Source organism: Propithecus coquereli, unplaced genomic scaffold (genome assembly GCF_000956105.1).
Source record: "Propithecus coquereli isolate 6110/MARCELLA unplaced genomic scaffold, Pcoq_1.0 Scaffold42, whole genome shotgun sequence".
In the NCBI taxonomy this organism is placed as follows: Eukaryota; Metazoa; Chordata; class Mammalia; order Primates; family Indriidae; genus Propithecus; species Propithecus coquereli.
This window is the reverse complement of record NW_012149952.1, coordinates 2,012,958-2,025,926: the sequence shown is the minus strand read 5'-3', so window position 1 is coordinate 2,025,926 and position 12,969 is coordinate 2,012,958. Positions and strand designations below refer to the sequence as shown.

At 56.9% G+C, this 12,969-nt stretch overlaps 1 protein-coding gene across 3 annotated transcripts in view; it reads right to left on the bottom strand.

The window, feature by feature from the left end:
• The window catches only part of PVRL2 (poliovirus receptor-related 2 (herpesvirus entry mediator B)), a 26,847-nt gene that overhangs the window by 4,505 nt on the left and 9,373 nt on the right, over positions 1-12,969 (bottom strand). For 2 of the 3 annotated variants that reach the window (XM_012653472.1, XM_012653473.1), the window contains exons 2-6: positions 11,956-12,345; positions 9,129-9,425; positions 7,912-8,029; positions 7,519-7,667; positions 1,153-1,306 (exon numbers count right to left, since the gene is read on the bottom strand). In XM_012653472.1, coding sequence (XP_012508926.1) covers positions 1,153-1,306; positions 7,519-7,667; positions 7,912-8,029; positions 9,129-9,425; positions 11,956-12,345 — 1,108 coding nt within the window. Of the gene's footprint in view, positions 1-1,152; positions 1,307-3,600; positions 4,162-4,284; positions 4,458-7,518; positions 7,668-7,911; positions 8,030-9,128; positions 9,426-11,955; positions 12,346-12,969 lie in introns of those variants that run through there. The other variant, XM_012653474.1, reaches the window with a different exon arrangement.

Sequence of the window (12,969 nt, the reverse complement as noted above, 5' to 3'; positions counted from 1 at the left end):
CACTTGAGCCCAGGAGTTTGAGGTTGCTGTGAGCTAGGCTGACGCCACGGCACTCACTCTAGCCCGGGCAACACAGTGAGACTCTGTCTCAAAAACAAACAAACAAACAAAAACAAAAAGCAACTTGTAACAGCTGCTAATCAGAGTGTATACTTAGGGCAACTTGAATCTATGCTCCCCTCACGCTTTGGGCTTGAATCAATTCTATACTTAATCAAATTTTCTGAATCTCATTATTTATTATTCATTTATTTTTAGAGACAAAATCTCGCTCTGTAGCCCAGGCTGGAGTGCAGTGTGGCCTGACCGCAGCTCACTGCAGCCTTGAACTCCTGGCCTCAAGCCATCCTCCCTCCTCAGCCTCCTGAGTCACTGGGATTACAGGCGTGAGCACCACCCCCGGCATGAGTCTCATTATTTAAGGTTGACAAATGCTCAAATCTCACTGAATCTGGCACAAAACAAATGCTCTACATAGAGATTTCCCCAATATCCGGTCTCCCTCTTTCTCATAGTAATAGAGATTCTAGCTGGGTACATGGCCGCACAGTATAAATACTACATTTCCCAGCTGCCCCTGCAGGCTCTGGCCAATAGGATGTGAAAGGAAGTAACGGCTGTAATTTCTTAGCTGTTTCTTTACAGCGTAGCCAACTGCCCTCCATTTCCCTTTCCCCTTCCCACTGGCAGGAAGCGGGGCATTAAGGCTAGGATGGCCGGCCAGTGCTCTTTTGCAGGGAGAACCAGCCTCTGCCCAGCCTGTGGAGTGGACTTTCTATGTAGTTTCTGAATAAATTTCACGTTCACTTAAAAAAAAAAAAGGCTAAGATGGCCGTGTTTGGTTACCACCTACATAGACCTTGATGGAAGAGTGGGGAGCCATCTTGGAATGAGAATGAAGTCCACACTCTGGGGAAGGTGGAGCAACAAGATAGCAGGAGCCTGGGCTCTGATGAGACTTCACAGAGCCGAGCTGTCCTACCCATACTTCATGGGAGAGAAATAAACTCCTCTCCACCCCATTTAGGTCCCAGTTATTTTGGGTCTCTCTGTTTCACACAGTCATTATGGATGATTTTCTCCTTACCCCCCCATCATGCTTCCCAGTTCTGCAGCCCATCCCCCATCCACTTCTCGGGGCCCATCACTCACTCCTCCTCCTCCTCTGCCCCCTGCAGCCTCTGTTCCTTCCGTTGCTGTCGGCAGATGAGAATGCCTGTGGCAGCCACGGCTGTAGCAATGATAGCAGCGATGATGCCTCCAATGATGCCACCTGTGGCCCCAGCACCTGCTGTGTTGGGGGACTCTGTAAGGAGAGGGACAGCGTGAGGTCTGCAGGAGGAAGCCACAGTTCCTTATTCCATGCTACCCCCCCCGCAAGTCATCACCCACCTGTCTACTTCCTCTCCCATGGGCAAGGAACATTCTTTTATTCAACTAATCCTCACTGAGCATGATTGAGGAGCATTTGTTGGGTGTTGGCCGTGGGAGATGAGAGTGGAGAACAAACACTCAAAGTCTCTGTCCCCATGGCACTGTGGTGCCGGCTGAGCAGGGCAGCCAACAGTGAACAAGCCAAGACGGTATCTGACACGCGGGTGGGAGTAAGTGGCAGGGGATACAACACAGAGTGGGGAAGGTGACAAGGAAGTGACGGAGGGGCCCCCAGAGGCACTTGGAGAGGGCCTTACTGTGAGGCAACATCTGAGCAAAGAGATGTTGGGGACGGGCCATGAGAACGTGGAACACCGCAGGCAGAGGGAACAGCCACTGCAAAGGCTTTGACGAAGCTCGTGTTTGAGGAAAAGCAGGGACACCAGGCGACTGGGGCAGAATGAGTAGGGGGAGTTGGGTGATGAGAAGGGAGGAGGTGAGGGGCCGCTAAGAGGCAGAGAACTGGGGGGAACTGTGGTTTGGGGAACAGAACCCCCCACTCATTACTGGAATGGCGTCTTCTGCAACCTGACAGGAAAAGGGGTTGAGACGCTCACCGCCCCCGGGCCTCTCCTTTGAGGCCCTTCCCATTCCCGTTTCTCCCGTGTGCCTGTCCTGATGGTACAGTCACCACAGCAATTACCTGTCTACTTGCCAATTTCCACACTAGACCGCGAGTCCCCAGGGCCACCACGCAGTGGGTGCCGTCTGGATGCGCGAGGACGGCCCCGCATGGGCGCTCAAGGACCCAACCTATGCCAGGTGGACAAACCCCCTGCCCCTGCCCTCCCTCTGCCAGGGGAGCGGTGGGCAGTGCAGGTGGCGGGGTACAGACAGTAAACAATCGAGGAAGCAACAGGTGACCTGCGCATCAGCCCCACGATCCAGGTGAGGAGAGGAAGCTCCCCGAGGATGTCTACAGCCCTGACTAAGCGACTCCCACAGCTCGAGTTCCACAGCCTAGCATGCAACCGGGACGGCGGAGTGATTGCTGTTTGGTCCACGCACACCCATCATTATCCTGAAAACACTGCTATTCCTGTCGTCGCTGTGGGCTGCGCGCCCGCGGAAGGGCGGGGCCGAGTCTGCGCAGGTCACCGCGGCGACCCCAGCACCGCCTGGCACGGGGATCCGCACAGTACGTGGCAGTTGGGGCTGAAGAAATGAACTTCCCGAGCCCGTTCTGGCTGCTCAGCCTGCACCGAGAGCATCGCATCCGTACTGGGTCCCACGACAGCCTTGTGCAGCAGACATAAGCGCCAGGCCCGGGCGCTGGGGAGAGCAGAGGTGACCGGGTTTAAAGCCCCTTCTGCTGCCCCTCTCTGAGCCTGGGAGCTCAAGGACCCCCTCGGTTTTCTTTTTTTTTCTTTGAGACAGAGTGTTGCTCTGTCACCCAGGCTAGAGTGCAGTGGCACCATCATAGCTCACAGCAACCTCAAACTCTGGGCTCAAGTGATCCACCTGCCTCAGCCTCCTGAGTAGCTGGGACTACAGGCATGTGCCACCATGCCCGGCTAAGGCTAATTTTTTCTATTTTTGGTAGAGATGGGGTCTCGCTCTTGCTCAGGCTGGTCTCAAACTCCTGAGCTCAAATGATCCTCCCACCTCGGCCTCCCAGCGCTAGGACTACAGGCGTGAGCTGCTGCCTCTCCCTCTGAATCACCGAAAACCCCCTTGGGCGGAGTCCAGGAGCAAGGGGTAGACAAAGGAGGCTTCGAGAGGCCAGGGTGGGCGTGGAGAGGTGGGGCTTTCCTGTAACCTCAGCACCCCTCCCCCTGTCCCAGGCCAAGATCCTCAGCGACCTCAGTGGGGGGTCAGGTTTGAGCTGCCCTCCCATTCCTCCGGGCCCGGGAACCCACAGATACCCTACTGCCCCCGCCCCAGGCCCGCCCCAGGGCCCAGGGAACCCAGTCTGGCCACTCATCCAGGGACGCCTCTGTCCTGGGACCAGGAGTCCAAATGCCCCAGCCTCTGAGCCTTGAATCCCATGACCTGATTCTTAGTCCCACCAGCCTCAGGTTCTTGGACATCCAGTGTGTCCTTCAAGGACCCCAGTGGGCCAAGCCCCACCCATTCCCCCGGGGGCTCAGTTCAGTTCTAGGTAGGTCCCTGTGGCAGACACTCTCTCCCCAGGACCCAAGGAGGGGTCTGATGTATTACAAGACACCCCCGATGTTTTCCTCCAAGGCATTTATTAACTCCTGAGTGTCATGGGGCCAGGGGCAGGCCGGAGCCCAAAACAAGTCTCTGGGGGGCGTCCTCCCTGGATCCCACTACTGAGCTCGCCGGGGCCTCCCCTTCCCCACGCAGCCCCGGAGACAGAAGTCCAGTGTGTGATTGCGCCTCCCTCCAAATCCCAGGGAAGTGGGAGGCAGCATTCCAACTCCAGTGTCGTCCAGACAAACAAGTCCAACCAGTCTGGAACCCTCGGCCCGTGTGGCCAGGGGGAGGGCGGGAGGGCTGTCTCTGTCTGTCTTCGGGTCACACATACAGTCACACATAAACTGCCCGCCGTGAGATGAGGGAGCCATCCAGCTGCGACTCCATGTCATCTTCCAGTGCCGGGGGTGGAGGCAACATGAGGCCTTCCTCTGCCTTCTCCTCTTCCTCCTCCTCCTCCTCCTCCTCGTCCTTGCCATCTGGCCTCATGGGACCAGGAACTATTGGCGTCCAGAAGACGGGGCCCCCGTTTCCATACACCTGAGTTTTCGGATCGTAGGATCCCCCGTCCTCCTCCTCCTCCTCCTCGTCCTTGCCATCTGGCCTCATGGGACCAGGAACTATTGGCGTCCAGAAGACGGGGCCCCCGTTTCCATACACCTGAGTTTTCGGATCGTAGGATCCCCCGATGTCTCCTCCGTCTCCTCTTCCTCCTCCTCCTCCAGGGCTCTTCCTCTTCCTCCTCACCCTCAGCAGGATGAAGGCCAAGGCCCCCCCAGCCAGAAGCAGCAGCACCAGCAGCGTCCCCCCCACGGCCCCCCACACCAGTGGACCCACGTCTCGGGGCGAGGCCCGGGGGGTGTCTGAGGAGAGAGAGAAGGAGGGGTGAGAGAGAGAGAGAGAAAGGGGGGACACGAGGTCACAAGGACAGATCGAGGGTGAGGGGGGGTCGCAGGGGGAGTGACTCTCCCTGGGCAGAAGATTGGAGGAGAAGGGGGGAGAGGAGGAGGAGGAGGAGGAGGCAGGGGGAAGGGAGAGCCCATCCAAGACCCCTTGATACAGGCTGGGCGCTTCGTGCCAGGAGGCGTTGCCAACTGGTGGCTCCCAGATGTGTGTCCTCACATCCGCACAGTATCTTTCAAAAATTGCAAGCCGACATTTCAAAAATCAGGTGATTTCACCTAAACATCCAGATTTCTTTTAGGGGAAAAAGAAACCAGATCTGGCAACATCGAACTCTCATCTGGGGATTGGCCGTAGCTGGGTGAAAGCTGGCTGTTTGGAACGGTACAGATCTGGCCCCCAGGTCACTTGTGGAGACCCCGTGGGCACCTGAGTTTGCAGCCCCCTCTAGACACGCTGTGGGCCCTCCCAAAGCTCCAAAGTCGGGGTCACAGAATCTCAGGCCGGAGGACAGGCGGAGTTGAGCATGAGGCTGTCTGAGCCCAGGGCTCTTTGTGCTTTGAGAGAGGGACACCGAGGAGGGCCAGGGGCCTCCCGATGACTCCTCCCTATGGAGCGGCTGGGAGCGCCTGGTCCACGTGGTGTGGCCACCTGCTCTCTGGGCTGCGCATCCCCAGCACGTAAAGCAAACCCCGCTGTCCGGACTTCCTTAGTGCTACCTGCAGTGGCAAAGCAGGTGGCGGGGGACGTCTGCGGGAAGTGGGGCGTGCAAAGGAGACAAGGGAGGGGGCTCCTGGGCCGCACACCCTGCCCCCACCCCTGCATGCGGGGCCTCACTGGGAGAGACCAGGGTCTTCACTTCCGCCTGACCTCCACCCCATGGGGCACCTGTTTCTGGTGTTTACAATCAGGGGGGCTTGACTCAGCAGGCTGGCAAATCAGTTTAGTGACTCACACGCAGCATTAAAAGAAAGAAGTAGAATAGAATCTTTTCCAGGGGCTTTATATGTTTACAACTATGCAGCAGGTTCCAGTGTGACACTGACTTTTCTGTGTACCGGGAGTGCGGGTCAGTGACGTCTGGAATCCAGTTGGAGCTCATGCCAGAATGCTTGTCTGTCTGTCTGGCGGTGCTGGCAGTGTTTTGGGGCTCGTGGCTGAGTCTGCTCACATGTCTGGGTCAAAAGTCCTTTGAGTCTCCCTGAGAACATGTCTGTCCCGAGGCGCCATGCGTGTGCCTATGTGTGCACCGGTGTGAACCCAAAACTGTGTCTTTGTGACAGTGTGTCCAAGTCTGTGTGTGCCCGGGAATGTGGGCTTGTGGCTCAGAGACCCTTGGAGAGCGCTGCGTGTGTCTTCTCTGAGCGTGGCTACCTGGTGGGACACTCACCACCTGCGACTCAGGCGCGCATCTCTGGCTGCTGTTGGGGGGCATCAGGGGTATCTCTCCCCAGGGCTGAGTCTTTCTCCAGGCTGTGACTCTGTGTGTGTCCCCTCAGTGTGATGGTGCCTGTGTTCTGCAGGGGGCAGGGGACAGCTGCTCGGGTGTGCCCCGGGCTAGAGGTTAGGGCTGTGTCTCCAGTCCGGCGGCCTCTTGCTGGGCGAGTGGAGCGGACACTCCTCCGGGCGTGCCTCTGAGGGCAGGGACCGAGTCTCGGTCACCATTGTATTCCCAACCTCAAGGACAATGCCTGGCAAAGAGGAAACCTCAACATACTTGGCAGATGACGATCTGTGGGCTGAGAATCTCCATAACGGAGTTTCTGGAAGAGTTTCGGAGGACGTGCTCCTCCGGAAGACCTTTGAGTCTGCTTCTGGGTCCCTGTGTGTGAGGGGTGACGTTCCTGCCTGGGCAGTCGTTGCTGTCCTTTTGCTTCTGGTGTGTCTGTGTGTCCCTCCGGGTGTGCGTGTTTATGCACATGTGTCAGATGTGCCGAGAGAGGCCAATCGTCTCTCTGGGTTTGTCGTATGTGACGGTATTTCCAATAGGTAACGTCCTAGCTCCCTGGCCAGAGTCTGAATTCCTGAAGAGGGGTCTATTTTCCTTTGGGTGTCCCTGCAAAGGTGCGTATGTGGTGACATTATATCTCAGGAAGGGGGTCCGCTTCCATCTGTCTCTGCGTCTGCCTGCATGATGGGGACAGCCCGTGTCTACAAGTTTGTCCCCACATCTTGGGTCGTGTTTCTGAGGGGCTCTGCCCCTGCCCACCGGGACCACGTTCCCACGTGTGTCCGCACAGGCCTGCTGCATGGACGGGCGCCCTGGGACGGTGTTTCTAAGAATGGCTCTGTCCAGGTATGTGTGACATCCCTTGGGCTCTGGCTGGGTGTCACCTGGCTTTGTTCAGTCCGCCTTGGCCAGGGCCACTGCTCTCCTGGGTGTGCGTCTGGGTGACCGTGGGTGTGAGCGTGTGGGTTATGTTCCAGGCAAGTGTCTGGTTTCCGACGCACCTGCGACAGGATTTCCCAGCACAGGGTGTGTCTCTGTGGATGCGGGTCCCGCCCCCTGTGGCCCTGACACGAGGGGTCTCCGGCCCCAGCTCCCGGGTCCGTGTGTCTGTCTCGGGGCACGCAGCCCTGTAATAGTCCCTGCCTCCCTCTAGGCGTGCGGGCTCCACAGATGTGATTTCCACCCCGGCCTTTTCCTCTCCGGCTACAGGCCTTGGGCCTGGCTGTGTTTCTGAACGGGGACCAGGGAGCCACGTGGGACTCTGTGGCTGCGTGTCTGTCACAAGCTGGAGCCCGTGGCAGCTTCCCTGATCTGTCCCCGGAGACCCTTCCCAGGCCTCAAGCTCTAGACTCCGCTGCCCACGCCTACCTTGTCACCCCAAATCCAGACCCTGGCCCGAGGCGTGGGGGAAAAGCTAAACCGTCCTCCCCTCCTGTCAGCGAGGCGGGTCTGACCCCTCCCCAGGTCGGCGGCACAGCCCCCCCACCCCATGCAGTGCCTGAACCCGAAGGACCGAAGGAAGGAACCGGGGAGCAGACCAGGGTCACACGCGGACCCCAAGACCCCCTTACCTCGGACGAAGACAATCTGCTCGGCGCGGCCGGTGCCCACGGCATTGGTGACCGTGCAGATAAAGGTGGTGTTGACCAGCGTGTCCACCGAGTGGATGATCAGCTGGGGGCCCTGGGCCACTGCTGAGGCTGGGAAGACGCCTGAGGTCCTGGAGGGGTGTGGGGTCAGGTGAGGGGGATGCTAGGGTTGGCAGCGAGCACAGGCCTGGTCCCTGAGCCTTCAGGAGCCAGGCTCCGGGAACCCAACCTACCCCTGGAGACCCCAAACTGTCAGACTGCAGGCTCCCTCCATCCTGGCCTCGGGAGTTCAGGCCCCGGGGACCCCTCTCTCGTGACAATAGGGCCCCAGCCCCTCCTCCCTCAGACCCGGGAGTCCGGGTCTACTTGACTCACGTGCTCCAGTCATAGCCTGTGGGCTCTGGGTTGCTGCGGACGTCGCAGTTTAGGGTGGCCTCACCACGGCCGAGGTACCAGTTGTCATCATAGCCAGAGATGGAGACCTCAGGTGGATCTGGGGGAAGTGGGGGGACTGGCTTAGGGCGGCAGAGAATCCCAGACAACCAGGAATCCTAACGAAAGGGGGTGGGCTGGCAGGAGGTGCACCAGTAGGAACTGTCTGGGGCAAATCAGTCCAGGCTGTGTATGCTGCGGCCAGTATAGACACTGTCCAGGGAAACCACTATGGATAATTTCGAGGGAGTTGTTGCTAAGTGCAGGCTGTGCCTGGGGAGGCCACTGCAGAGAAATCGGCAGACGGTGCTCTGAGCTGGCGCACATGTTGGCACATGACGGACACTGCCTGAGGCAGCCAGTGTAGACGTGGCTTGGGGAATCTGGGTACACAGAGGCATCGCCTGGGGAGCTAGCACAGACCACATCGAGTTGGGATGTGGGGTCCGTTTGGACAGTGACAGAAGAGTTGGTTGAGATCTGACAGTCTGGGTGAAGAGTGCTGGGGGAGCCTCTGAGGGTAAGATTAGGGGGTGTCAGGAACCAACAGGGCCCAGAGGGGCCAACGTCAATAACACTGTGGAGCAGGGATTGGTGTAGAGAACCCAGGAGAGTCATTATAGACAGTGCCCAGGGAAGCCGATTGAGACAGTATGGGAAGGCGTGCAATGTTGGGTTGGGCAGTGTAGACTATGGCCCAGGGTAGTTGATGGAGACAGTCAGGGAGCCGTGTCAACCGGGGTCCATGGGAGCCAGAAAATATAATGTTGGGGGCAGCCGACTGCTGGTAAACCAGCTCTACGGGGAAAAAAAGCCCTAGTTTGTAGTGTTTGCCAATTTCCTTGGTGTAAATATTCCACCATGATTGAATTCAGACTACCAACAAGACTTCACTGGATGCGGAATTGGGAAGAAATGTATACAATTAGCTCTTGCAAGCCCATCCCAGCTTACCACGGATTGGGAGCAGCATGGAAAGAGCCCAGTGAAGCCAGTGTAGACGAGAAGGGGGAAGTACGGAGATGTCACGCACGGAGGCCAGTGTAGACAATGGGCAGGAAGGCAGTGAAGAATTTGGCCCAAGAGTACCAATGCAGACAACATGCGGGGACAGTGTAGACAGTATTGTTGGGGGTGGGGTCACCTCCTGGCGCACTCACAGCGCACGGAGAGGGTCACAGGCAGCAGGACTGGCTCCTTGAAGCTCTCGTGCTCCACTTTGCAGGTGATCTTGGCACCATCTGCTTGGCCCAAGGGTACCAAGGTGAAGCGGCTGGTGACGGTGACTGTGCCAGGCTGGGGCCCTGCCACCTGGCTCTCTCTGGACTCCCCATCCAGGGGCGACAACCAGGAGATTCGGGCAGCCGGGCGGCCCCCTGTGGAGACGCAGCGGGCCACGGGCACAGGATCCAGGCTGAGCGTGACTTCCTGTGCCTCAGCGTGGTTCTGGGGCTCAGCTGGGGAGAAGATGAGAGGGGTGCGTCACTCCTTGCCTGCGGTTGTTCAGCAAACACCTCGGCAGTGGAGCAAAGCAGTTAGGCCCCCACTGCCTGGGTTCAGATCCCACCTCTGCCGCTTAGTTCTGGGTCGCGTGGCTCTGGGCAAGTCATTTTGCAACTCTGTGCCTCAGTTTCCCCCCTTGTAAAATGGGGATAATAAAAGTCCCCACTCCATAGGATTACTGTGTGGATTAAAAAAACCGATATACGCCGGGCACGGTGGCTCACACCTGCAATCCTAGCACTTTGGGAGGCCGAAGCAGGAGGATCGCTTGAGGCGGGAAGTTCGAGACCAGCCTGGGAAATATAGCGAGACTTTGTCTGTATTAAACTGCGGGAAAAAAAAAAAAGCCCAAAACCAAGCCAAAGCTGAATAATGTGGTTCAAAGGTCCAGCTGAAAGGCCCCTGTTTCTTTTCCTGTAGTCACCGTTAGATTGTGCTACCGGAAGTGTGATAAAGGCGACAGATTCGCAAAGCTGATCGGTTTTTTTGCCCTTTCCACCCCATCCTCCTGGAAAACGTGGAAAAATATTAGGGGCAAAAAACCAAAAACAAGCCTCCAAGAGGGGCCTCTTGTTACAAAAGGGGGCCAGTTCAAATGCTCTTGCTCTTGCCTGTAAACTTGCCTCGCCCTTCCTCAATAAACTTCGTGTCCCATTTGCTTTGATGTGTATGGTCATTTTTCGGCCAAGGGTACGCCACAAAAAAAAAACAAAAACAAAAAAACAAGACACAAACCTCCAGAGGAAGAGCAACTCATGCTTGCTGATGTGTGTCCCTAACCCAGATTGTCCCCTGAGCTCTGAGAGTCATGGCTCTAGCTGCCTGCAGTGCCCGGTGCATGGCAGACGCTCTTAAACGGTCTCTCGAACAGAACAAACGTCTGCACGAGGAGAGAGACGTTTGTGAAGAGAGGGGAGGAGACGAGCCGTGCTTTGCATTATGGAAAACAACCGATTTCTGGGCCCCTTGGCAAGGGAAGCGTTTGCCCAGGACCGGTACGGGGTGGCCTTATCAAACCCCCAGGGGAGGGGGAGGGGGAAACTAGAGCATCCAGAGTGTCGTGGCTTCTGGGACGGTGCCAGGGGAAGGTGGGATCCCAGGGGATTTCCAAGATTTGGTAATAAAGAGCATCCTTCGCAAAACCATCTTCCCTACGTCTTCCCCACTTTGCCAAGTGGCTGTGCTAGTTAGTCATCCTCCCGCTGGGGCCAGAAGGCTGGGGGCTTTTTGATCCTCCTTCCTCCCCCAATCCACGGACCAGCCCAGTGCCTACTATCTCCTAAAAGCATCTTTACGCCATCCACACTTCCCTCTACCCCCACTGCCGCGTCCCTCTTGCAAGCCAATGCCTCCCCTCGCCTGGAAGCTTCCTTCTACCTGTGTCCTCGCCCCCCGCTGCCCGTGCTTCCCCACACAGCCGCCAGTGATCTGTTCACAATGCCGACACTCTGACCGGGTCTCTCGTGTGGTTTGACAGCTCCATGGCTCCTAAACCTGCGGTGGATCACCTGGCCTCTGCATGGGATCACTCAGCCCTCGGCTGTCCTTGCCGGCCTCCTTCCCATTCCTGCAACACGCCAAGCTCATGCCCACCTCCCAGCTTTTGCACATGCTGTCCGCTCTGCTCGTACATCTGTTCCTCTGCTGTGCCTGCTGGTGGCTCCTTCTTACACTTCTGGACTTGATTGAGACGCCTTCCCTGATCGTTCTGTCTAACTTGGCCCACCATGACCCTCATGTCTAAGCCATTACCTCCTGCCTGGACTTCAGCAGTTGCCTCCCCGTGTGGTCTCCCAGCTTCTGCACTTGCCCCGCTCCCCCCAACCCCAAGCCCCAACCGGCAGGAGCCTGTGAAAACCCAAACCAGATCACATCTCTCCGCTGCTCGGAACCTACCAGAGCTCTCATTCTCCCAGGGCAAAAGCCAAAATCTTCACGTGGTCCACGAGGCTGTCTGTGATCTGTGTCCCCATCACCCCCCCGATTTAGTCTCCTCCTACTTCCCTCCATTCCCATGTCTCTGGCCACACTGACTTCTTTCCTGGCCCTCAAACATTCCAAGTGTGCCCTGCCTCAGGGCCTTTGCACTTATCATTCCCTCTGCCTGCAACTCTCTCCTCTTAGTCAGCTGCAGGGCTCCCTCCCCTCCTTCTAGTTGGTTTTTTTTTCTTTTTTTTCTTTTTTCATCGTGTCATCCTTGCGCAGAGGCCATGCTAATCTTCTCTGTATTGTTCCAATTTTAGTATATGTGCTGCCGAAGCAAGCATGACTTCTAGTTTTGGTTCAAGTATCCCCAGACTTCCCTAGCTAAAACCTGCCCCCCTCCAACTTCCATGGCACCTATAACTGTCTGACTTACTCTTTTATTTTCCCTATATTATCTATTCTTTGATAGACCACAGAGAAGGTCAAACTCAGAGCTGAAGCCGAGAGAGAAACAGACCCGCAAGGGGGCACCCCCCCATCGCACCCCACTCCACTCACCTATGACTCTGAGCCAGGTCACCCCGTTGAGGGAGCCCTTGGGGAATGTGGCAAACTCGCAGGTGTAGTTGCCCTCGTCCTCCACCGTCAGTTCCCGGAGGGCCAGCGTGGCGTCCCGCAGCTCCATCTTGGTGCCTTGCCCGGCCCCGGTGTTCTGCCCAGCGGCGACAAAGGACAGCCGCTCACTGCCGGGCTGCGGGCTGGGGAAGCTGGGACCGAACTTAGGGTGTAAGGTGGCCACATTCTGGCTGACTCCGGCTGCATCCAGGCGCTGCCAGATCACCAATGACACTTCCACTTTGGGGGTGGGTGGCAGCAGGTGGCACGGCAGCTCCACAGTGCCCCCTAGGTGGCCTTGTACCTCAGGTGGCATTTGAACATCCTGGGCTCCTGGGGAAAGAGGAAAGAGAGAAGTCAGGCGGACCCAGACACCTCTAGGCCAGGCAGGGCCATCACTGAGGGGGCCCCACAGGGAAAGGCAGGCCCAAGATGCAGTGCAGGCGTCTTCACAGGGTCCTGATTCCAAATAGCATTTTGCGGCTGGGCGTGGTGGCTCACGCCTGTAATCCTAGCACTTTGGGCAGCCGAGGCGGAAGGATCACTTGAGCCCAGAAGTTTGAGGTTGCTGTGAGCTATAATGACACCACTGCACTCTACCAGGGCGACAGAATAGGACTCTGTGTTTAAAAAAAAAAAAAAAAAGACATTTTGGGGAAAACTAGGGGAATCTGAGTCTGGACTAGATTACATACCATTATGGAATTACTGTTAATATTCTTAGGTGTGATAATTAAATTGTGGTTACGCACAATATCTTTTTCCTAAAAAATACAGAGTTGAAATGTCCCGTCTGCAACGTATTCTCAAATGGTTCATTAAAAGCCAAAGAATGGTAGCCCCTGTGAGGTCTAGGCGGGGCTCCAGGCCATTCTTCCCACCTGTAGCTGTATGTTGAAAATTTTATGATAAGACGTTCAGGGGGAAAAAAGAATCCTCTGAAAATAAATCAATAAA